General features: G+C 41.5%; 2 protein-coding genes across 5 annotated transcripts in view; one reads left to right on the top strand and one right to left on the bottom strand.

Annotated features, from left to right (window-relative positions):
• Positions 1-6,196, bottom strand: part of GNS (glucosamine (N-acetyl)-6-sulfatase) — a 51,186-nt gene extending 44,990 nt beyond the window's left edge. For both annotated transcript variants that reach the window (XM_081588861.1, XM_081588862.1), the window contains exon 1: positions 5,837-6,196. In XM_081588861.1, coding sequence (XP_081444987.1) covers positions 5,837-6,046 — 210 coding nt within the window. In that variant the 5' untranslated portion in view covers positions 6,047-6,196. The remainder of the gene's footprint in view (positions 1-5,836) is intronic.
• Positions 6,197-6,250: 54 nt separating this feature from the next.
• TBC1D30 (TBC1 domain family member 30) overlaps positions 6,251-25,176 on the top strand; it is a 106,213-nt gene continuing 87,287 nt past the window's right edge. For 2 of the 3 annotated variants that reach the window (XM_081588856.1, XM_081588851.1), the window contains exons 1-2: positions 6,251-6,428; positions 20,466-20,573. In XM_081588856.1, coding sequence (XP_081444982.1) covers positions 20,552-20,573 — 22 coding nt within the window. In that variant the 5' untranslated portion in view covers positions 6,251-6,428; positions 20,466-20,551. Of the gene's footprint in view, positions 6,429-20,149; positions 20,299-20,465; positions 20,574-25,176 lie in introns of all 3 variants that reach the window. The other variant, XM_081588850.1, reaches the window with a different exon arrangement.

The following is a 25,176-nucleotide window of genomic DNA, read 5'->3' as shown; positions in this document are numbered from 1 at the left end:
ATTGCAGGCAGATTCTTTACCGACTGAGCTATGAGGGAAGCCCCAATTGTAAAGACAAGAGATAAAAAGTTATGTGGCAGTCTGGATGGGAGAGGAGTTTGGGGGAGAACGGATACATGTGTATGCATGGCTGATTTCCTTCTCTGTTCACCTGAAACTATAAAACATTGTTAATCAGCTATACTCCAATACAAAATTAAAAGTTTTTAAAAAATAAAATAAATATATGCACAACTTTAAAAAAATGTGTTGGTAAGAATATAGAAAATCGGGAACCCTTACCAGGCTTCCCTGGTGGCTTAGACAGTAAAGAGTCTGCCTGTGGTGCGGGAGACCTGGGTTCGATCCCTGGGTCAGGAAGATCCCCAGGAGAAGGAAATGGCAACCCACTCCAGTATCCTTGCCTGGAAAATTCCATGGACGAAGGAGTCTGGCAGGCTACAGTCCATGGGGTCGCAAAGGGTTGGACCCGACTGAACAAGTTCACTTTCTTTCTTTCTTTCTTATGCAATTGTTGATGGAAATATAAACTGGTTTGGCCAGTATGAAAAATCATATGGAGGTTCCTCAAAAAATTAACAATAGAACTAACCATATGATCCAGCAGTTCCACTTCTGAGTATCTGAAGAAAATGAAAATGCTAACTTGAAAAGATATGTGTACCCATGTTCACTGCAGCATTACTTCCAATAGCCAAGACATGGAAACAACCCCCATGTCCACTGACAGATGAATGGGTAAAGAGGATATTGCACACACACACACACACACACACTATATATACACAATGGAATAATACTCAACCATAAAAAAAGAATGAAAATATGCCATTTGCAGTGAATACATAGGGAGGGGAATGCTATGCTAAGTCGCTTCAGTCGTGTCCAACTCTGTGCGACCCCATAGATGGCAGCCCACCAGGCTCCGCCGTCCCTAGGATTCTCCAGGCAAGAATACTGGAGTGGGTTGCCATTTCCTTCTCCAGTGCATGCAAGTGAAAAGTGAAAGTGAAGTCGCTCAGTCGTGTCCGACTCTTAGCGACCCCATGGACTGTAGCTTACCAGGCTCCTCCGTCCATGGGATTTTCCAGGCAAGAGTACTGGAGTGGGGTGCCATTGCCTTCTCCGAGGGAGGGGAAATAAAAATGCAAAGTGTAAATGGGAAAAGGACTGTGTGAGCTGATTATAGGGAACTTAATAGTTAAACTGGTATTCATACAAAGCTATCTGAGAGTGATTTTACAGTAAGGCTAAATTGTGTGACTATAACACATTTACTAAATAAAGTGTGCCAGGCACTGATCTAGGCAGTGGTGGACAAAGATAGAAGGTCCCTGCCCTCATGATCCTTGCACTTAAACAGGGAAACAGACAACTATTTCAGGCAGTGAAGAGTACTATAAACCCGGACATTGTACTTGAGGTTGATGAGAGGAAAGGGGGAAACTAGTTGGGTGGTCACGAGAGGCCTCTTTCAGGATGTAACTTCAGTACTGAGAGTCACATGGTGAGTCAGTCATGCAAAGCAGGAGAAGATGCTTTCAGGGTGAGTGAACAACAAGTAAAATGCTGCCAGAGAAGGAAAGCAACGCCCGTGAGGGTGGAACAAAGGCCAGTGTGCTAGAAGTAGCAAAGTAAGTAAAGGGAAGAATGGGGTAAAAAGACAAGGACAGAGAGGTAGGAGCCAGACGTCGATGCAGGGCTGTGTAGTTATTCAGATTTTAGTTTAAGTGAAAGTTGCTCAGTCACGTCCAGCTCTTTGAGAACCCATGGACTATACAGTCCATGGAATTCTCCAGGCCAGAATACTGGAGTGGGTAGCCTTTCCCTTCTTCAAGGGATCTTCCCAAACCAGGGATTGAACCCAGGTCTCCTTCACTGCAGGTGGATTCTTTACCAGCTAAGCCACAAGGAAAGCCTAAGAATACTGGAGTGGGTAGCCTATCCCTTCTCCAGCGGATCTTCCCCACCCAGCAATCAAACTGGGATCTCCTCCATTGCAGGAGGATTCTTTACCAACTGAGCTATCAGGGAAGCCCTTTAGTTTAAGTAGGAGAGGTGTATTAATAACCATAACCTTTATACTGCTAAGAGTAGTACAAGGGATAACCATGCTCTGTGCTTAATCAAACAAGTCCCAAACAGGAACTTCTTTGTACCAAAAATGTTCATGTGAACCCATGCTAACCTGAATGATAAAGTCAGTCTTTAAGGTCTAAACACAGATAGAGGCTGGTCAGGTTAAGGCCAAACTACATTCTTTAAGCAACAACCAATCTTACACTTGCATATGACTAATGTGCTGCTTTACTTGTCTGAAGCAAAAAAAAAGAAAACAAACGCTAAAGGAGTCACTTACTTTCCTGGGCTCCAAACACAGCTGCTCTGAAACAACATTTAGACCATTCTGATAGTTCTATGGCTAACTTTTAAAAATGAAAGATCACTTTGCCTTAAGCAAAGACATGATGTATTCATTTTTCCCCATGTCTCCTTTCCTCACTTCCCTGAGATTTTGACCAAACATCACTTTTTCTAGAGAGAATGACTTTAAAAAGAGCAACCTGTGCTTCACTGAAACACAATATGTCCATCACACTGAAACAGCAAAATCAACCGCAACAAATAAAACCAAGAAATGGATGAACAGTTCCCTAGGCAAACACTAAAAATGGAGTTCCACAGATGAAACCTACAACAAAAAAGATGAACTGTTAAAGATGATGCTACCACATAAAAAACTACTACTTTTTTGGTAGATGACTGCAAGATTCCACATCAAACCACAATCCATACAAGTGCTATAATCCTTTGACCTGAGTTAGTCTGGGGGATTGACACCTGTTTACTTGCCAACTATGGTGGCAATTCATGATCTTTTCTGGGGGGGCAGGGGTCATTCCCTCTCTCCACAAAAATGAAAATGATACACACAAAGTATCACATGTAAATTAAGGAGTTGCACGACCCCACTTGTGTTCCTGAATGTCACCTGAAAAAATCTCTGATCTATGTATGTTGTAAGTGACTATGCTGATATGGGTATGTTGAATGATATCTGGTAAATCAGTATTACCACACAGTATTTTAGAATAGGAGAAAAAGCATATAATCTCAGGATTCTGAGATTACATGATGCCAGGATTTGCCCCTAATTACAGCTATGTGAGGAGAAGGCAATGGCACCCCACTCCAGTACTCTTGCCTGGAAAATCCCATGGACGGAGGATCCTGGTAGGCTACAGTTCATGGGGTCGCTAAGAGTCGGACACGACTGAGCGACTTCACTTTCACTTTTCCCTTTCATGCACTGGAGAAGGAAATGGCAACCCACTCCAGTATTCTTGCCTGGAGAATCCTAGGGACGGCGGAGCCTGGTGGGCTGCCGTCTATGGGGTCGCACAGAGTCGGACACGACTGAAGCGACTTAGCAGCAGCAGCACAGCCATGTGAGGCTTCCCTGGTGGCTCAGTGGTGAAGAATCTGCCTGCAAGGCAGGAAACTTGTGTTCGATCCCTGGGTTGGGGAGATCTCCTGGAGAAGGGAATGGCAATCCACTCCAGTCTTCTTTTCTGGGAAATCCCAGGGACAGAGGTGTCTGGTAGGCTACAGTCCAGGGGGTCACAAAGAGTCAGACACAACTGAGCGACTAAAAGCACCAACCACATTGCTATATGAAGTTTGGCCAAGTTACTTAGCCCCTTCTAAATTTAAGTTTCTCATTTTTTAAGGTAAATATAATACCTACAGCAGAGGATTCCTGTGATGACTGAAGCACAGCATAAGACACTTCACACACTGACTAGCTCCAAAAATGAAAGTGAAAGTCACTCAGTCGAGTTCAACTCCTTGTGACCCCATGGACTATGCATGCGGTCCATGGAATTCTCCAGGCCAGAATACTGGAGTGGGTAGCGTTTTCCTTCTCCAGGGGATCTTCCCAACCCAGGTATCTAACCCAGGACTCCTGCATCGCTGAATTCTTTATCGTCTGAGCCACCAAGGAAGTCCAACTAGCTCCAAGTAGGTTCTTAAATGCCATTATTTCTTGCTCTTCTCCTTCAAGTCTTGTTTGAAAATTAGTGGTAGAATATTCTGTAAAAGACTACAGAAGTCAGAATTCTCCAGAAAATTGCGAGTATTAAATTTGACTTTCCCTCCACTTAATTTTGGCTCTTCTATCCAGCACAAACATCTATAGAAAGGATCTGCTACTGGTTTAAAGGAGTAAACCTGATTAACACACCAAGGGGAAGAAACCTCAGATACACACAAACCACACTGGTGGTCTATGAGAGCTGAAGAAACTGAATCCTGAATACTTCACAGTCAAGTGATGAATTTTGTTTTCAACTGAGCTATGAAGACTTGGCCTTTTAATTAAGTCACTAAACCATCATTAATTTTTGATGGAGATGGCTTGATTTTTTCTGGACAAAACACTTCAAAATTACATACAAAAATGTGTTTAAAAAGGAGTTTTGTGGGATGTCCTTGGTGGTCCAGTGGCTTAGACTCTGTGCTCCCAATGCAGTGGGGGTGGGTTCAGCCAAAAAAAAAAAAAGTTTCGTTAGGAGGGTAGGTGTGGCAGCTGGAATGGTGGGGAAAAACAAGTGAAATCCAGGACGGCCATTAAATCAAGATTCTTCAATGTCAGTGGGACTGGGAAGAAACTAAAAGGCAATGAGGTACACGTGGCAGGTTCAAGTGTGGAGTTAAAATGCAAGCATCTTAAACATCATTTAGAAAAGACTCTTATACTCTTCACAGCTAAAACATATCTACATATGGATATGCTTACCTTGACTGCCATGTATCACACATTTTCTGTTCTACTCTATTCCACAGGAAAGTAAAAATGCTGGTGGCTACTCACTGAACTGATTTCATAACTCACTTATGTGCAGCCGTCTGAAGGACACTGAGCTAGAGTGTTCCCACACAGTAAAACTTAGGAACCTCTTGCCTAAAGTGTTTCAAAGCAAAAACAGAACTGAAAGGAAGAAAGCAAGAACTTGTTTTTAAAAAGATTAAGAGGAATGCCATACCCAGGCTCAGAGCACTAGTCAGGATTTTCTCTGTACTGCCACAACCACTCATGTGCCTGAGGCAAGCCACTTTCTGGGCCTCCCGCAGATAGAGGGTTGAGTAGATGTTCTTGAAGGTCACAAATTTGAGAACGCAAAGATACAGAAGTAACATTCACCCTGGCAAAGAATGAAGTCTCAGAAAAACATCCATCTGATACAAAACGGAGTGCTGACAGTATTTAATCCATCAGCCAGGTGTTCAATTAGGCTAATTGAATCTTTCTGATTCTTGTAAGGCAATGCATTCCCTGAGGAGTTCGACAACCTACCTACAGAACAGTTCATGTCAGCACTTCTTTTATAAATATTAGGCACAGACATCAAATGCACACAGGGTCAAATGCATAAGTGGCCTAGGTCCCTCATAGAGGGGGCTGGATTTGTCCTCTAGCCCAAAAGACAATCAAGGCTTGCATACTCTTAGCCATCACCTGCTACTTATTGGTTCACCTCATCCCTAACTGACGTCCACACGTTTGTCTCGAGACATGAAGCAAACTCCCCAGCAGTAAGGTCCAGACTAGAAGCTCTGTGTGGTGCATGCATATATGTGGACCTAGAACCGACACGGGAGAAAGAGGAAATAGAGACCTTCACCTCTATAAGCCGCGTATGGGCCTGGCGCCGCGAAAGCAAATCAGCTCGGGGTAGAGGTAGCTAGGTGAGGGAGTCCGGGTGGGGAAAAAGGGCCAGAAACCCAGGAGTCAGCCCGGGAGATGGAGGGGCGGGGCAGAAATAAGAGTTACCATGCCGCCGAGCACTTCGTCCTGGTCATCAGCGAGAAGCAGCACCACATTGGGCCTCCGAGAGCCCTTCGCCGCCCCGGAGACCCCCAGGCAACCACCTAGCAGCAGCAGCAGCAGCAGCGGCGGCGGCGGTGGCGCTGGGCTGCCTGAGGGCAGGTGGCGGGGGCCGCCTCGCCGGGGCCTATCTGGGGCCAGAGACAGGAGCCGCATGGCGGACAGGGCTCCGGGGGGACCCCGGGCGGAGTGGAGAGACTGGAGTACGGATGACTGGAGAGCGGGAAGCCCACGAGCAACTGGAAGAAAACGCTGTGCCGTAAAGTGGCAGGGGCTCAGGTCAGGCGTTTTCTCCCGGGCGCGATCACGTGAATAGGGAGCAGGAGGCGGAGCACGACGTGTGGTCACGTGACGGGCGACGGGGCGGGGCTTCGGACGGAAAGGGAGCTGGGCTGGAGCAACCGGTAGGGAAAGCGGAAAGTGGTCTAGAAGGGGCGAGAAGGCTTCCGGCAGGCGGGCCCGCCCTTGCTCCCAACTGGGGCAGAGGTTGGGTTCTGGTAGGACCTGTTTTGGAGTGCTTTGAGCCGGGATGAAAATGGTGGGAAGATCGGATAAAAGGAGGAGGGAATCAGCCAATAGGAAGCAATTACGGCATCCGGTCCAATCAATTCAGTTCAGTTCAGTCGCTCAGTCGTGTCCGACTCTTTGCGACCCCATGAATCGCAGCACGCCAGGCCTCCCTGTCCATCACCAACTCCCGGAGTCTACCCAAACCCATGTCCATCGAGTCGGTGATGCCATCCAGCCATATCATCCTCTGTCGTCCCCTTCTCCTCCTGCTCTCAATCCTTCCCAGCATTAGTGTCTTTTCCAATGAGGCAACTCTTCGCATGAGGTGGCCAAAGTATTGGAGTTTCAGCTTCAACATCAGGCCTTCCAATGAACACCCAGGACTGATCTCCTTTAGGATGGACTGATTGGATCTCCTTGCAGTCCAAGGGACTCTCAGGAGTCTTCTCCAACACCACAGTTCAAAAGCATCAATTCTTCGGCGCTCAGCTTTCTTCACCGTCCAACTCTCACATCCAGACATGACCACTGGAAAAACCATAGCCTTGACTAGACGGACCTTTGTTGGCAAAGTAATGTCTCTGCTTTTCAATATGCTATCTAGGTTGGTCATAACCTTCCTTCCAAGGAGTAAGCGTCATGGCTGCAATCACCATCAGCAGTGATTTTGGAGCCCAAAAACATAAAGTCTGACACTGTTTGCACTGTTCCCCCATCTATTTCCCATGAAGTGATGGGACCAGATGCCATAATCTTAGTTTTCTGATTGTTGAGCTTTAAGCCAACTTTTTCCCTCTCCTCTTTCACCTTCATCAAGAGGCTCTTTAGTTCTTCACTTTCTGCCATAAGGGTGGTGTCATCTGCATATCTGAGGTTATTGATATTTCTCCTGGCAATCTTGATTCCAGCTTGTGTTTCTTCCAGCCCAGCCTTTCTCATGATGTACTCAGCATATAAATTAAATAAGCAGGGTGACAATATACAGCCTTGACGTATTCCTTATCCTATTTGGAACCACTCTGTTTTTCCATGTCCAGTTCTAACTGTTGCTTTCTGACCTGCATACAGGTTTCTCAAGAGACAGGTCAGATGGTCTGGTATTCCCATCTCTTTAAGAATTTTCCACACTTCATGGCAAATAGATGGGGAAACAATGGAAACAGTGATAGATTATTTTGGGGGGCTCCAAAATCACTGCAGATGGTGACTGCAGCCATGAAGTTAAAAGATGCTTTGTTCCTTCGAAGAAAAGCTATGACAATCTAGACAGCATATTAAAAATCAGAAATATTACTTTGCCAACAAAGGTCCGTGTAGTCAAAGCTATGGTTTTTCCAGTAGTCATATATGGATGTGAGAGTTGGACTAAAAAGAAATCTGAGTGCCGAAGAATTGATGCTTTTGAACTGTGGTTTTGGAGAAGACTCCTGAGAGTCCCTTGGACTGCAAGGAGATCCAACCAGTCATTCCTGAAGGAAATCAGTCCTGAATATTCATTGGAAGGACTGATGTTGAAGCTGAAACTCCAATACTTCGGCCTCCTGATGCGAAGAACTGACTCATTTGAAAAGACCCTGCTGTTGGGAAAGATTGAAGGAGGGAGGAGAAGGGGACGACAGAGGGTGATATGGTTGGATGGCATCACTGACTGGATGCGTTTGAGCAAGCTCCCTGTTGGTGGTGGACAGGGAGGCCTGGTGTGCTGCAGTCCATGGGGTCCCAAAGAGTTGGACACGACTGAGCTAACTGAGAAAAAGGAGGAATATGCCTTCCAGGTAGTGGAAGCTGGTGGGCAAAGTCTGGATCTTACTATATTTAATCCCTGAGTCAACAAACGCTTATTGAAAGCCCTTATATATAAAATCGCTTTTAATATTTCCTGCAACTCATTTTAACTGTAAACCTGTTTATACTATTCCTCAGCTGATACCGTGATTTCAAACCAACAGTTTCAGGATATTTTGGCAGCCTGAATATCCCTTGATGGATTTTGGAATATTTACCCTAACATTCAATTAGTGAGTTTTTGAAAGACCTCTTAGACAATGTTGGAGGCTGTGCAATTAAGCAAAAATCAATACACTGCTTTATGGTTATCTGACCAAATATTAAGTAAAATTAAGTCCATGAACCTAGGACTCCAAATATTTCTGTGATAGCTCTATAACAGCTGTTACTCTGCCCAAGTCTAGGAAACAGAAGTATCTCTGGCCTTGGAGGGTATATATGTTTAGTGAGATAAGTCATACTGAGAAAGACAGATACTGTGTGGTTTCATTTATATTTGGAATCTAAAAAAGAAACTAGTGAATATAACAATAGCAAAAGAAATATCCCTGGCAAGGTGAACAAGCCTTATTATCAACTGAGAACAGCAGGCTGTATCTTCTCATTGCTAACAGATCAAGTGTATTTTCTTTAAGCTGAGCCCTCTGACTGGAAGTCTTCAAACTTGTGGAAGCTCTGTAGTAGTATAAGGTAAAAATAATTATGGAAGTGTTTAGGAATGTCATACATGCAACTATCAGGCTTATGCAAAAGGTAATGTCCTTTGTTTTATTGCTATTTTTTAAAAGTAAGTACAAAAGACAAGAGAATCTTTTAAAAATGAAATAGAATATATAAAACAAATAACTAGGAAGGATCTACCATATAGTACAGGAAACTCTTACTCAATACTCAATAATGACCTATATGGGAAAAGAATCTAAAAAAGAGTGGATTTAACATATGCGTAACCGATTCACTTTGCTGTATAGCAGAAACTAACACAACATTTTAAATCAGCTATACCCCAAAAAGTTTTTTAAAAGTGCTGTGAAAAAAGAGAATGCAGTAGGTTTCCACTGCAAAAGAGAATTGTGTTGGGAACCTGGTCAGAGTACTCCCCAGATGGCCAGTGTAGTGTGTTACAGCCTCAAGCTTGGCTAATTTTACACTCTGATGGAAAAACTAACACCTATGTATTCATATTTCAAGGCTTCCATTAAGACTTTCTGCACAAATAAAAATAATCTATCTGCACTGATGCTCCAAATTGTAAAATTTTATCACTGTTTTTGTTTTGAAACTAGATTGTAAATTATTTGAGGCCAGAGATTGTATAATTAGATACCAGCTTCGTTCCACATGTTAGGCTCGTGCTGAGGACACATTGTCCCTCTCTCATGGAATTTGCAATCTAGTGGCAGAGAAATTTGGGGCTTTCCAGGTGACTCAGGGGTAAAGAATCCACCTGGCTAAGGCAGGAGACTCGGATTTGATCCCTGGGTCAGGAAGATCCCCTGGAGAAGGAAATGGCAATCCACTCCAGTATTCTTGCTAGGAAAATCCCACGAACAGAGGAGTCTGGAGGGCTACAGTCCATAGGGTCATGACAAGTTGGACATGGCTGAGCATGCACCCACAAGAGAGAAACACACAGTATAACAATCATAAAAGTATATAATTGCAAATAGGGAAACATGCTATGAAGGAAAAGTAGAATGTGATGAGCATTTAAGAAGGTAGTTCATTTCAGTTGTCACTCAGTCGTGTCTGACTCTTTGCAACCCCATGGACTGCAGCAGGCCAAGCTTCCCTGTCCATCACCAACTCCGGGAGCTTGCTCACACTCATGTCCATTGAGTAGGTGATGCCATCCAACCATCTCATCCTCTGTCGTCCCCTTCACCGCCCACCTTCAATCTTTTCCAGCATCAGAGTATTGTCAAATGAGTCAGTTCTTCACATCAGGTGGCCAAAGTATTGGAGCTTCAGCTTCAGCATTAGTCCTTCCAATGAATATTCAGGACTGATTTCCTTTAGGATTGACTGGTTGGATCTCCTTGCAGTCCAAGGGATTCTCAAGAGTCTTCTCCAACACCACAGTTCAAAAGCATCAATTCTTCGGCACTCAGCTTTCTTTATAGTCCAACTCTCACATCCATACATGAATACTGGAAAAACCATAGCTTTGGCTACATGGAACTTTGTTGGCAAAGTAATATCTCTGCTTTTTAATACACTGTCTAGATTTTCTTCCAAGGAGCATAGCTTTTCTTCCAAGGAGCAAGTGTGTTTTAATTTCATGGCTACAGTCACCATCTGCAGTGATTTTGGAGCCCCCCAAAATAAAGTCTGTCACTGTTTCCATTGTTTCCCCATCTATTTGCCATGAAATGATGGGAGCGGATGCCATGATCTTAGTCATAGCTTTTCTTCCAAGGAGCAAGTGTCTTTTAATTTCATGGCTACAGTCACCATCTGCAGTGATTTTGGAGCCCCCCAAAATAAAGTCTGTCACTGTTTCCATTGTTTCCCCATCTATTTGCCATGAAATGATGGGAGCGGATGCCATGATCTTAGTTTTTTGAATGTTTGAGTTTCAGTGATCTATCTAAGATACCCTGAGGAAGTAACTTTGAATGACATTCTGAAGTTTAAAGAAGGTAATTTGTTAATAGAATAGTTGGTGGTAGAATGCCTCCTAGGCTTCCCAGGTAGTGGTGTTAGTGATAAAGAATCTGTCTGCCAATGCAGGAGACACAAGAAATGTCGGTTTGATCCCTGGATTGGGAAGATCCCCTGGAGGAGGAAATGGCAACCTGGTCCAGTATTCTTGCCTGAAAAATTCCACGGACAGAGGAGCCTTGTGGGCTACAGTCCCTGGTGTTGCAAAGAGTCGGACTTGAATGAGCGCAGGAGAGTGTGCACGTGCGCACACTCATGTATACACACACACACACACACACACAGAAAGTCTCCTAGACATCGACTTCAGCACGTGCAAAGGCTCTAAGGATGTGCATTCAAATAACTTAAAGAAGCCAGCATGGTTGCATCTGAGGCAGAGAAGGAGAGGGAGAGGTAGGCAGGGTCCAGACCCTATGTTAAAGATTTTGGTCTTTTAGCCTAAGGCTAATGGGAAATCACTGGAAGAGTAGAGGAGAAAAATAGTCATACATAAATTTTTATAAGATCCTTTTGGGGAGAAGGAAATGGCAACCCACTCCAATAGTCTTGCCTGGAAAACCCCATGGACAGAGGAGCCTGGCAGGCTATAGTCCATGGGATCACAAGAGTCAGACACAACTTAGCGACTATACCATCCACCACTACAAAGTGAATATATGCCTAAAGATAATGTGTGAAAAGGATATTTGTCATATACTAGCTAGTTTTTTGGTGGGAGGGTGGGAGTCAAGGAAGACTTGGGGTTATTTTTTCATCAACTTCCATTTTATACTTATTTATAATGGCCATTATTTTTACTAATACTGTAAAACTATGAAAATGAATAAAATACTAAAAGTTTCATATAAAAAAAAGATTCTTTTGGCTGTGGCATGGTGTACAGACTAGAAGAGGACAAGAATGCATAACAGTAGATCAGTTAGATGGAGAAGATGATGATAGACGCAAAAACAGATTTTATATGACCTGAAGCTTATATACAATTTGGGGGGCTCCTTAAGCGAAAGAATAGCAATTATAAATACAAAAGTTATTATTTACATTGAGAAAATAAATAAAAGGACTTCCCTGTAGCTCAGACGATAAAGAATCTGCATGCAATGTGGGAGCCTTGGGTTCAATCCCTGGGTTGGGAAGATCCTCTGGAGAAGGGAATGGCAATCCACTTCAAGTATTCTTGCCTGGAGAATCCCATGGACAGAGGCTGGCATACAGTTCTTGGGGTCACAAAGAGTCAGACACAATTGGGCAACTAACACCAGACTGAGAAAAGAAATCGTAATATTATAAATTACTAAAAGTTGAAAAATATTATGAATAATGCAAAATTTTAAAATAATGAAATATTTTATTAGTTAACTGTCAGACATTTCTCTCCAAACTTTCCCCCCAATTTTTATGGGGTCTTTAATTGACTCTTCATATGACAATGGTTTGTAATATTTTCTATAGAGATAATACAAGGATAATTTATTTTTTCTCTACCAAGGTTGATCAGTATTTGTTTTTCATTAATACCTCAGAAAAAATATTTTCATCTTCGTAGTTCATTGTTTGTGTGTGCGTGTGTATGTGTGTGTGAAATTTCAGAAGCTCTATCAAATATTTTACATGAGCATTTCAAATTTTCTTGCACAGTTACTAGTCTTAGATATTCTTTGAATTGACAGCACTAATTTAGTGATCAGTGCACTCATTGTAATCACCTATTTTGAGTTTAGATCATCTTCATTGATGTTAGTTTGAGGTCAAATCAGAAAAAAATTTTAATATTTTAAAATGAATTTATATGACTCACTTCTCCTTGCCAATTGATTAGCAAATGATTCAAGAGCCTATTTATTACTTTTATTTGCAATTTGTCTCTTCCTCTTAATGACTTACTGTCTTTGTTATGACCTGAAAAAAAATTATCACTACTCACTTCTCAGTATCAAAATAATTTCGCTTGATTTTCTCACTTATCTTTATCACTTTGATTTCATATTCATTAATTTTTAATCTCAATTTTATCTCAGTGCTTTAAATCAATAAATCTAAGGATGATGAAAGAAGGTACCTACTATTATATATATCCACATCAGGAGTCTATAATTTATCAGTTGTTTCATTGAAGCATTCCAAAATGTCTTTCTAAAATTGCAGTTAAAATGTTATATTTGAGTTTTACCAATGGGTTGAATAATGTTATTACATCTCCTGGGTATTCTGGTTTGTCTTCTATCATTGCAAATACACTTTAGAGTCCATTTTCGTTGAGCCTTATGTTGTAAGGGTTGAACACGTTTGTAAAGCGCAGACCTTTTACTGTACTTACACTCTTCAAAGAAAAATTCCCAATGGTATATGTGTTTAAAATATTCCATATAGTAGTTGAACCCGAAAATAAAATACACAGCTGTTTCACATTATTGAAGTAGTTAACAATGTCAAGTAGTTTGAAGGCAGCCTTACCTCTCACAAAAAGAAGCTAATGAGTTTTGCATGGCTCTTGTTCTGTAAAGTTGTTTTTAAAGAGCCTGCAGCCTTTTGGCTTAATCGTGGTAACAGCTGTGCTGACATATGACTGATTGTAAATGCTGCTCAACTGCATGTTAAAATAGCCCAAATCTTGTCTCACTTTAAAGTTTCATAAATGTTTTCAGTTGGCTAAAAAAATTAAAAATTATTAACAGGGTTTCCTATTAGAAGAGTAGCGCACAATAATTGACAGCTGATGAGTATTTGTCACATCCTGAACAGAATATGTAATGTTATTGTTTGGTGTCTGGTTATGAATTTGACTTACCACTTTAAAAAACAAAATTTTTTATTTATTTTTGCTGTTAGCTCTTAGTTGTGGCACATAGGCTTCATTGCCCCATGGCATGTGGGTTCCTAGTTCCCTCAACAGTTATTCAACCCTTGTCCCCTGCATTGGAAGGTGGGATTTTCTTTTTTTTTTTAATAATTTTATTTACTTATTTATTTATTGGCTGTGCTGGGTCTTCATTGCCATGTGGGAGTTGTAGTGAGTGGGGGCTACTTTCTAGTGGCTGTGTGGTGGCATTTCATTGCAGTGACTTCTCTTTTTGCTGAGCACAGGCTTTAGGGCATGTGGGCTTCAGTAGCTGCAGCTCAATGGCCCAGTAGTTGTGATTCCCAGGCTCTAGAGCACAGGCTTAACAGCTGTGGCACATGGGCTTAATTGCACGGTGGCATGTGGGATCTTCCCGGACCAGGGATAGAACCCATGTCTTCTGCATTAGCAGGTAGATTCTTTACCACTGAGCCACCAGGAAAGCCCTGGAAGGCAGATTCTTAACCACTGGACCACTAGGAAGTCCCATGACTTACCACTTTTAAGAAAGCATTTTCCCATCACTTCAATTAATTTTTCATTAATTATTTTGATAAAATAAGTCATACTTATTCATTTTGTCATTTCCCCCAAGAGTTTAAACCAAAATGTATAAAATCCAGCTACTGAAAAATTTCCATGAATTTTTTTAGGTACAACACCATCTTTTATCATAACCTGTTTCACTTTTAATAACCTCAAAATACCAGCCTCTGGCCATGAAAGAAAAACAGGGCCAGATTAACCCTCTTGCTCTGAACAAGTAGAAAACGGGACAAAATGTGTATTTTCACACAATGAACAAGAGTCAGTGCAAGATTGTAATCTATGTGTGAAGGAAAATAAACAATTGCCCCAGTTTTCAACCTGGAGGCACATTCTGAACCAGGGAACCAGAAAAAGGATAACGTGTAGAATAAGTTGAAAGGAGAAAGGTTCAGTTGAGGGGTGGCTGAAATAGCTAAAACTACTTGGGACAACGTTCCAAAGAGGAGGAAGCTATGTAGGTGCAAAGATATATAAATCTGCAAAGATATCCTTGTGAGACTTTGTTGAACACTAAGATGTGCATTGAAATAGCTCAACTGGAATTCCATCACCTCCAATAGCTTTGTTCGTAGTGATGCTTTCTAAGGCCCACTTGACTTCACATTCCAGGATGTCTTGCTCTAGGTGAGTGATCACACCATCGTGATTATCTGGGTCGTGAAGATCTTTTTTGTACAGTTCTTCTGTGTATTCTTGCCACCTCTTCTTAATATCTTCTGCTTCTGTTAGGTCCATACCATTTCTGTCCTTTATCGAGCCCATCTTTGCATGAAATGTTCCTTTGGTATCTCTAATTTTCTTGAAGAGATCTCTAGTCTTTCCCAATCTGTTGTTTTCCTCTATTTCTTTGCACTGATCGCTGAGGAAGGCTTTCTTATCTCGCCTTGCTATTCTTTGGAACTCTGCATTCAGATGGGAATATCTTTCCTTTTCTCCTTTGCTTTTCGCTTCTCTTCTCTTCCAAGCTATCTGTAAGGCCTCCTCAGACAGCCATTTTGCTTTTTTGCATTTCTTTTCCATGGGGATTTTCTTGATCCCTGTCTCCTGTACAATGTCACGAACCTCTGTCCATAGTTCATCAGGCACTCTGTCTATCAGGTCTAGACCCTTAAATCTATTTGTCACTTCCACGGTATACTCGGTGATGGAATTCCAGTTGAGCTATTTCAAATTCTCAAAGGTGATGCTGTGAAAGTGCTACACTCGATATGCCAGCAAATTTGGAAAACTCAGCAGTGGCCACAGGACTGGAAGAGGTCAGTCTTCGTTCCAATCCCAAAGAAAGGCAATGCCAAAGAATGCTCAAACTACTGCACAATTGCACTCATCTCACATGCTAGTAAAGTAATGCTCAAAATTCTCCAAACCAGGCTTCAGCAATACGTGAACCGTGAACTTCCAGATGTTCAAGCTGGTTTTAGAAAAGGCAGAGGAACCAGAGATCAAATTGCCAATATCCACTGGATCATCGAAAAAGCAAGAGAGTTCCAGAAAAACATCTATTTCTGCTTTATTGACTATGCCAAAGCCTTTGACTGTGTGGATCACAATAAACTGTGGAAAATTCTGAAAGAGATGGGACAACCTGACCATCTGACCTGTCTCTTGAGAAACCTGTATGCAGGTCACGAAGCAACAGTTAGAACTGGACATGGAAAAACAGACTGGTTCCAAATAGGAAAAGGAGTACGTCAAGGCTGTATATTGTCACCCTGCTTATTTAACTTCTATGCAGAGTACATCATGAGAAACGCTGGGCTGGAAAAAAACACAAGCTGGAATCAAGATTGCTGGGAGAAATATCAATAACCTCAGATATGCGGATGACACCACCCTTATGGCAGAAAGTGAAGAAGAACTAAAGAGCCTCTTGATGAAGGTGAAGGAGGAGAGTGAAAAAGTTGGCTTAAAGCTCAACGTTCAGAAAACTAAGATCATGGCATCCGGTCCCATCACTTCATGGGAAATAGATGGGGAAACAGTGGAAACAGTGTCAGACTTTATTTTTTGGGGCTCCAAAATCACTGCTGAGGGTGATTGCAGCCATGAAATTAAAAGACGCTTACTCCTTGGAAGGAAGGTTATGGCCAACCTAGATAGCATATTTAAAAGCAGAGACATTACTTTGCCAACAAGAGTCCGTCTAGTCAAGGCTATGGTTTTTCCAGTGGTCGTGTCTGGATGTGAGAGTTGGATGGTGAAGAAAGCTGAGCGCCGAAGAATTGATGCTTTTGAACTGTGGTGTTGGAGAAGACTCCTGAGAGTCCCTTGGACTGCAAGGAGATCCAATCAATCCATCCTAAAAGATATCAATCCTGGGTATTCATTGGAAGGCCTGATGTTGAAGCTGAAACTCCAACACTTTGGGCACCTCATGCGAAGGGTTGACTCATTGGAAAAGACCCTAATGCTGGGTAGGATTGGGGGCAGGAGGAGAAGGGGATGACAGAGGATGAGATGGTTGGATGGCATCACCGACTCGATGGACATGGGTTTGGGTAGACTCTGGGAGTTGGTGATGGACAGAGAGGCCTGGCGTGCTGCAATTCATGGGGTTGCAAAGAGTTGGACACGACTGAGCGACTGAACTGAACTGAAGATGTGCATGCCTAGGGTGAAGGCAGTACAACCTAAGGCAATGAATGACCAGGGAGATGTAATAATTCTGAGAGGAGTTGGAAATGTTTGCGATCCAACCATCCGGAAACGAAAGTCTTTCTTGATCTCAAGGAGCATTCAGTAGAGAACACAGAAAGGTTCCACTTTTGTAACAGAGCTAAACTATCATGAATGAAAAAGTGCTGTATGCCTACAGTAAGGAAGTTAGAATACAAGTCTCAAAATACCAACCTGATCTGCAAGAAACAACTTGCCCGCCAACACAAGGCCCCATACTCTTTAAGGGAAGGCTACAAAATTTAGACACAATATAAAATTTACAATGGCCTAGATCCAATAAAAAATAACTACTACACAGGCCCCCTCAAAAGGAGAATGTGACCCATAACCAAAAGAAAAATCAGTTAGTAAAAACATAATAAACGACAAGATGAATGAATTAGTCGATCAGGGTGTTAAAACACATATTATAACCACATGTCATAATAGAGTTTAAACAGATCTGGGCAGCCTGCAGAACATCCTATCCATCCATTACATTGATGATTTCATGCTGATCAGGTAAGATGAACAAGAGGCAGGTAACAGGCTGGAATCTTTCATGTGACACAGCTCCCGAGGATAGGAGAGAGACCCTACGAAAATTTAGGGACGTGGCACTCAGTAAAGGATCTTAGGGGTCCATGGCTGTGTCAGGACATTGCCTCCAAAGTAAAAACAAATCACTGCTTCTTCCACTTCTTGCTGAAAAAAAAAAGGGTGGGTGGAGGCACATTGCTTGGTAGGCCTTTTGCTATTCATACACAATCTAGGAGTATTGCTCTAGCCCGTATGCAGAGTGACAGGAAAGGATACCAGATTTGGGTAGAGGCTGGAGCAGATAGGGCTTCCCAGGTGGCACAGTGGTAAAGAATCCACCTGCAGATGCAGGAGATGCAAGAGACATAGGTTCAATCCCTGGTCAGGAAGATCCCCTGGAGTAGGAAATGGCAACCCACTCCAGTATTCTTGCCTGGAAAATCCCATGGACAGAGGAGCCTGGCAGTCTTCCATCCATGGGGTCACAGAGAGTTGGACATGACTAAGTAGCTGGAGCACACACACTGGAGCAGAAAAGCACTCTGTAGCAGACACGGCTGGCAACACAATCTGTGGGGCCCTTTGTTAAAATAACAGGAAAAAAGTGCCACTGAAGATGATACGATGCAAAGATTTTCATTAAGAAATATTGAATGCTTACAAAATACAATAGGACAGCCTTCAGAATGGGAGAAAATAATAGCAAATGAAGCAACAGACAAACAATTAATATCAAAAATATACAAGTAACTTCTGCAGCTGAATTCCCGAAAAATAAACGATCCAATCAAAAAATGGGCCAAAGAACTAAACAGACATTTCTCCAAAGAAGACATACAGATGGCTAACAAACACATGAAAAGATGCTCAACATCACTCATTATTAGAGAAATGCAAATCAAAACCACAATGAGGTATCATTTCACACCAGTCAGAATGGCTGCTATCCAAAAGTCTACAAGCAATAAATGCTGGAGAGGGTGTGGAGAAAAGGGAACCCTCTTACACTGTTGGTGGGAATGCAAACTAGTACAGCCACTATGGAGAACAGTGTGGAGATTCCTTAAAAAACTGGGAATAGAACTGCCATATGACCCAGCAATCCCACTGCTGGGCATATACACCGAGGAAACCAGAATTGAAAGAGATGCGTGTACCCCAATGTTCATCGCAGCACTGTTTACAATAGCCAGGACATGGAAGCAACCTAGATGTCCATCAGCAGACGAATGGATAAGGAAGCTGTGGTACATATACACAATGGAATATTACTCAGCCATTAAAAAAATACATTTGAATCGGTTCTACTGAGATGGATGAAACTGGAGCCCATTATACAGAGTGAAGTAAGCCAGAAAGAAAAACAACAATACAGTATACTAATGCATATATATGGAATTTGAAAGATGGTAACGATAACCCTATATGCGAGACAGAATAAGAGACACAGATGCATGGAACAATTTTATGGACTCTGAGGGAGAAGGTGAGGGCGGGACGTTCTGGGAGAATAGCATTGAAACATGTATATTATCATATGTGAAACAGAACACCATTCCATGTTCGATGCATGTGACAAGGGCTCAGGGCCGGGGCAATGGGATGATCCAGAAGGATGGGATGGGGAGGGAGGTGGGTGGGGGGTCCAGGAAGGGGAACACATGTAAACCCATGGCTGATTCATGTCAATGTATGGCAAAAACTATTACAATATTGTAAAGTAATTAGCCCCCAACTAAAATAAATAAACTTATTAAAAAAAAAAATACAATAGGGGTTATAGTGATAGATGAATAACTAATAAATAAATAATTAATAAATCTTACAAACTGCAAAAAATTTTTTGATGTTATAATTTATATAATATAATAAATAATAATGCTTTATTAATGTGATATCTTGATTGATGATATAATTTTTCTGGCTTGCTTCCCTACAAATTCATTTCATAGGCCTTCAAAATGTGTATTTTTAACAATGTCATTTTTCAATTGATGTAACTAAAAGCAATCTCAGTGGCTCTGAGCAAATGCCTGAATTGCAAATAATTTTTGATAATTTTTAATTTTAAGGAGGATATTTCTTCTAATATAACCAATACTGGAGCTTTTAAGGATACTCTATAGAGTGTATAACAGTGGGATAAATTTTTGACAGATTATTTCAAAATACAAATTTTAGCACAGGTAGAGCTAATGACTGTGGAATAATTTTTATAAAAACATTTAATTATTTCTACAGATCAGTTTTATTTAGATATGAATTTAATTTTAAATATAAATCATACATTTTTATAATTTTACAATTGTAAAGTTCTAACTGGTGTAATAGTTACATTGTAATATTTCCTCTGACATCTCCTATGACTTGTGAAGGGTATACAAGAAATCTCAGGTGGCTTCAAGTTTTTATATAATTATAAGTGCCTGTATACGCATTTACCACTGTACGTTCAATTATAAGAAAAAATTAAAATTTTAAGTGGTTTTCATCATTAATAACTCATTTATCTGGAGCTACATATGAAAATAGTGTTCTTTTCCATCCAGTGCAATGATCTTTTTTAAAAATTAATTAATTAATTAACTATTTTTGGCTGCTATGGGTCTTTGTTGCTGCATGTGGGCTTTCCCTAGTTGCAGCAAGCAGGGCTACTCTAGTTGTGATGAGTGGGCTTCTATTTATGGTGTGCTGTCTTCTCATTGCAGTGGCCTCTCTTGTGGAGCATGGGCTCTAGGCACATGAACTTCAGTAGTTGTGGCACATGGGCTTAGTTGCTCAATGACGTGTGGAATCTTCCCGGACCTGTGTCCCCTGCATTGGCAAGCAGATTCTTATCCACTGCACCACCAGGGAAGTCTCCATGCAATGATCTTTAAATTTAATTTCTATCTAAGCTCGTAGATTTTTGAGTTGCCACATTGTAGAAGTTTTCAAAACCAAAGACTCTAAACTCTTTGAAGATTCTAATAATTTTCTGATATGCTTTATTTCAATATCCACATGTGTGCTTTTATTTTGTAGTGATTTACTGACGAAGTGTATTGCCTGAAAGCTGGCAGTTCCTGTCTTGGATCTCAGAGATCTGTGCAAACATCGTTGGGGAACAGATGGTCAAGCTATACCCTTACGGTAGGTCTCAGTATCAGTTTTAAGTAGAAAATCTTCCTTTCCTCCTGCTGCTGCTGCTACTTTTCCACTCTTCTCTCCACTGTTGCTGCCACCAGCCTGGGCTCTGGTCTCTGCCTGCTTACCTGGGGTCCCTGAGGCTCTCTGGCCTGCCTGGAGATGTGGGTATGACAATTTCTTAGTGCTTGGCTACTGCCTGCTCTACCCCCAATCCTGGTTTATCTCCACTGTTTATGCACACCTTCCATTGTCCCATGGGACTTCACTTACAAAACACCAGTTCAAAGAAAATATTTTTAGTAATTTCAAGTTGATGACAACAAAATGTTAAACCAAGCCTGGGGACTTGCTGATAATGCAGATCAGTACAACCGCAGAGGTCATATCTTGCAGTCTTTCCTGGTGGCAGTTCCAGCTCGTGGTACACAGCCCTTCTGCTTGGGCCATACATTCTGGCAGACACTATGGTACTCCAGGTATCAGTGATGAGAAAAGATGCAATGTGAAGCACACTCCAATAGGAAGATCACAATGCAGACTCCTGGGACTTTGGAGCAAAGTTACGCTACCTATAGCAGGAATTACACATCTTTTGAAAAACAGCTCCTAATGTACTGAAATGGGACTCTTGACCATGAGGCACTAAATGATGATGCTTCCTGAGCTGTCCGTCACCAGTTGGGTTCTCTTGGATCCTCAAGTCCTAGAATTGGTCAGCATCAGCAGTAGTTCTGCTGCTGTGCTGCGCTTAGTTTCTCAGTCATGTCCAGCCCTTTGCAACCCCAGGGACTGTAGCCCGCCAGGCTCCTCTATCCATGAGATTCTCCAGGCAAGAATACTGGAGTGGGTTGCCATGCTCTCCTCCAGCGGCTCTTCCCAACCCGGGGATTGAACCCAGGTCTCCCACATTGCAGGTGGATTTCGTACCGACTGAGTCACCAGGGAAGCCTCAGCAGGAGTTCTACATAAGATGAAATGGTACATCTCAAACTAAGCATCAATAAGGGCATAAACGAGTGCGTGAAGAGATAGTGCAGACTCCCATATCACTCATTATGGTTACCCTGTACTCCTATCTCGGCTCACACCTGTGGGACTAAAGACCAGATGAAAGAGGAGAAAGCCTGAACTTGGTTTAAGGATAAAACAGCTTGGTATGTGGGTGGGTGATGGTTGCGTTACAGCCTCACTTGGGCTTAGCCCTGAATGACAGTGGTGAGAGAAAACCTTTTAATGGGTAGAGCTTTGGGTGGTGCACCTGACCATCCAGTTTATGTAGAAAGAAGTGATCTGAGGTTAGAATATACATGGACTTAATGGCAATGATGAATGGTCTCTGCAGGCTGTTCATCACTCTGGAAGGAAAATGACTGGGAGATTGGAGAAGGGGAGGTCTGGGGTGGAGGCACAGGGATAGACGTGTAGGAACAGGCTCAAAGTGTGAAGATCTTTGTATGATGTGTTTACATCCATCAGAAAGCATTCATGTGAGGCACTAAGCAAGGATTTAGACAAAGCAGTTTAGGCAAATGATGTTAGTTGGCCTTTGTCAGTGACTACCTAAGTGCTGGCACAATAGACATCTCATTTTCAAGGAATGTCACTTGAATATGGGTGAGAGATGAGAGATTCAGTTCCCAGCTGATATGCATCGAGCAGTCACAACATTTTTTTTTTTAACTATAGCAGAGGGGAGGTTATAGTCTGTCACTTTGAAATATAGTATAATAATTTTTAAGCACTAGTCAAATGAGATCTCCAAAGTTCTTCTAAGCACTCAAATTTTATGACTTAAATGTCTTTCTACTGTCTACTATGTATTACTACGTATTTCCCAAGGTGTCTGTCTAAGGCTTGGTGGCTTTTAAAGTGTGAAATCCTCTTTTTACCTCTTATCCCAGCTTTTTGGAGTAAGAAATATGATTCTTCATGTATAGTTATTAAATTGAAAACAGAGATTGTATTGCACTCCAAGGATATAAATAAATTGTAATCGGCAATTAATTTTGAGCAAGAGTGAACTTCCATGCGGGGAAGCTGAAACCCGGCAATGACCCTGTGCATTTCTCTTGTGACTCAAAAATGAGTAATCCCTGAAGGATTAGAGTAAAAGGTTAACTGCTCGATTCTACAAATCAGCCGTTCCAAGAATCATTATAATTTTCATCATAGCAATTTAGTCTTTATGTGTTTGCACATGCTGAAAAAAATTATCAAGTTATCAAAAATGTTGAGAGTCTTGTTAAGGTAGTTTTAAATGACAAATGAACAGAAGGTTATTGGCAAGACTGTGATACAGGTTTGGAAACAATATAAATGTTCATAGTCTGTATCTTGTACACAGATTTATATAAATTACATTCTATAGATTATAGTAAATTACACTCAACTTTGAGATAGATGCTTCTTAGCTTCTTGTAAATATAACGCAATACTAGACCTTATATCTGGTAAAAATACTTAATATAATTATTAAAATATTAAAACTAAAGTTCCAAACAAATTAAAATGCTGATTATTATTAGTAGCATAGTCAACCATGGTACATTTAATTTAAGCTATTAATTAGTCATGCTCAGTTTGAAATCATATTCTATCTAGCCAGTGGTTCTCTCATATCCAATTAGTTGACTTCAGACCTTTAGGGAACTCATTGCGGGCCTTTCTATCACTGGGAAGCAGAAAGGCGGGGTACAAAAATGGACTGCTTTCATCAACACCTCTTCTAGGATTCTGTTTAATGGAATTCACTTTTCTTAGGAAAGCAGGTAATTGATTGATCTTTTCTCTAGTTGTCATGTTATTCATTCAGTTAATTAATTCAGCACCTTTTTATTGAGCACATATAACACACTAGCATTTGTTCTAAGTGGTGGGCATACCTCAGTGAACAAAGGAGACAAAACTGTCTGCTTTCAAGAGCTTATAATTTACTAGCAGAAGACAGAGAATAAAATAAATCCATCGATGTTATAATATGTTGGAAGGTGGTGAGTGTTATGGAAAAAAAGAGAACAAAGAGGGGTATGAAGGGAATACTGAGGGGTAGAGAGCTGCAATTTTAAATGGGGCAGTTAGGAAGAATTCATGGAGAAGATGGTATTTAAACAGAGACCTGAACTGGTGAGAGAAGAGTCACGTGGATATCTGAGCCAAGATCATTCCAACAAGAGCAAGGAGCTTGAATCTGCTTTTCTTGTTAGTTTTTATTTTGCCAGTTTTCTCTCCTCAGGAACAGGAGATGATTTTGAAGTTCTGATTAATTTAGAAATGTTGACTGTCAATGACATACTGTGTTCCTGGCCTCTTTCACCATTCCCTTCAGCTCACCTTGAGTTTCTTTATAAGTCCTGATAGTGATACCCCGGATGTGAATTGTGCTGAAGACTAGTAGTTATCACTTCTCTTACTAGGTGGAGATAGGGAGAAAGGGCTGGGAAATCAGCTAGGAAAAGAGATTCAATTTCAGTGTTTCTCTTTGCTTAAGTCTTGCTTGTTGCAACGTTCAACATCTGAAGGAACAATTTCAGGACTCAAATGCCATGCCAGAGACAACAGGAAAAAAAAAAACCCTCAAAAACCAACAATAACAACAAAATAACAAATAGTTCCATTCCTTCTAATGCATACATTTTAAAGTTAAATGGATATAGTAGTACTTAATACAGTTACAAAACCAAAAAAAAACTATTTCTAGTGCAATTTTAAATTCTGGATACATTCAAGTTGTAAAACTTCTGCTTCCCTTATAATTAACTCCAGTTTCTAAAAGAGTCTTATTGCTCTCACTCTATGTTTACATATATTTTGGTGGCGGTGCCAAAGTTCATCGGGTTTCTATAGGCTCTATTATGCAAGTGCCTTGGAAAGTAAAAAGTGTACTGAACAAACATGAAACACCACCATTGTTTACCAGGTACATTGTTGTTCCTTTAAAAAATATGCAGGTATTTAACAGCATTAGTTGAGTTCAGTTGCTCAGTCGTGTCCGACTCTGCGACCCCATGGACTGCAGCATACCAGGCCTCCCTGTCCATCACCAACTCCCAGAGCTTGCTCACACCCTTGTCCATCAAGTCAGTGATGCCATCCAACCATCTCATCTTCTGTCGTCCCCTTCTCCTCCCTCCTTCAATTTTTCTCAGCATCAGGGTCTTTTCCAATGAGTCAGTTCTTCGCATCAGGTGGCCAAAGTAGTGGAGTTTCAGCTTCAGGATTAGTCCTTCCAATGAATATTCAGGACTGATTTTCTTTAGGATGGGCTGGTTGGATCTCCTTGCAGTCCAAGGGACTCTCAAGAGTCTTCTCCAACACCACAGTTCAAAAGCATCAATTCTTCGGCACTCACCTTTCTTTATAGTCCAACTCTCACATGCGTACATGACTACTGGAAAAACCATAGCTTTGACTAGACGAACCTTTGAGGGCAAAGTAATGTCTCTGCTTTTTAATATGCTGTCTAGGTTGGTCATAGCTTTTCTTATAAGGAGCAAGCATCTTTCAATTCCATGGCTGCAATCACCATCTGCAGTGATTTTGGAGCCCAAAACAATAAAGTCTGTCACTGTTTCCATTGTTTCTCCATCTCTTTGCCATAAAGTGATGG

The sequence above is a fragment of the Giraffa tippelskirchi genome, chromosome 4, assembly GCF_054371585.1.
Source record: "Giraffa tippelskirchi isolate mGirTip1 chromosome 4, T2T-mGirTip1v1.2.pri, whole genome shotgun sequence".
Taxonomy (NCBI): Eukaryota; Metazoa; Chordata; class Mammalia; order Artiodactyla; family Giraffidae; genus Giraffa; species Giraffa tippelskirchi.
Note: the sequence above shows the minus strand (reverse complement) of the source record. Positions and strands in the feature narration are given on the sequence as shown.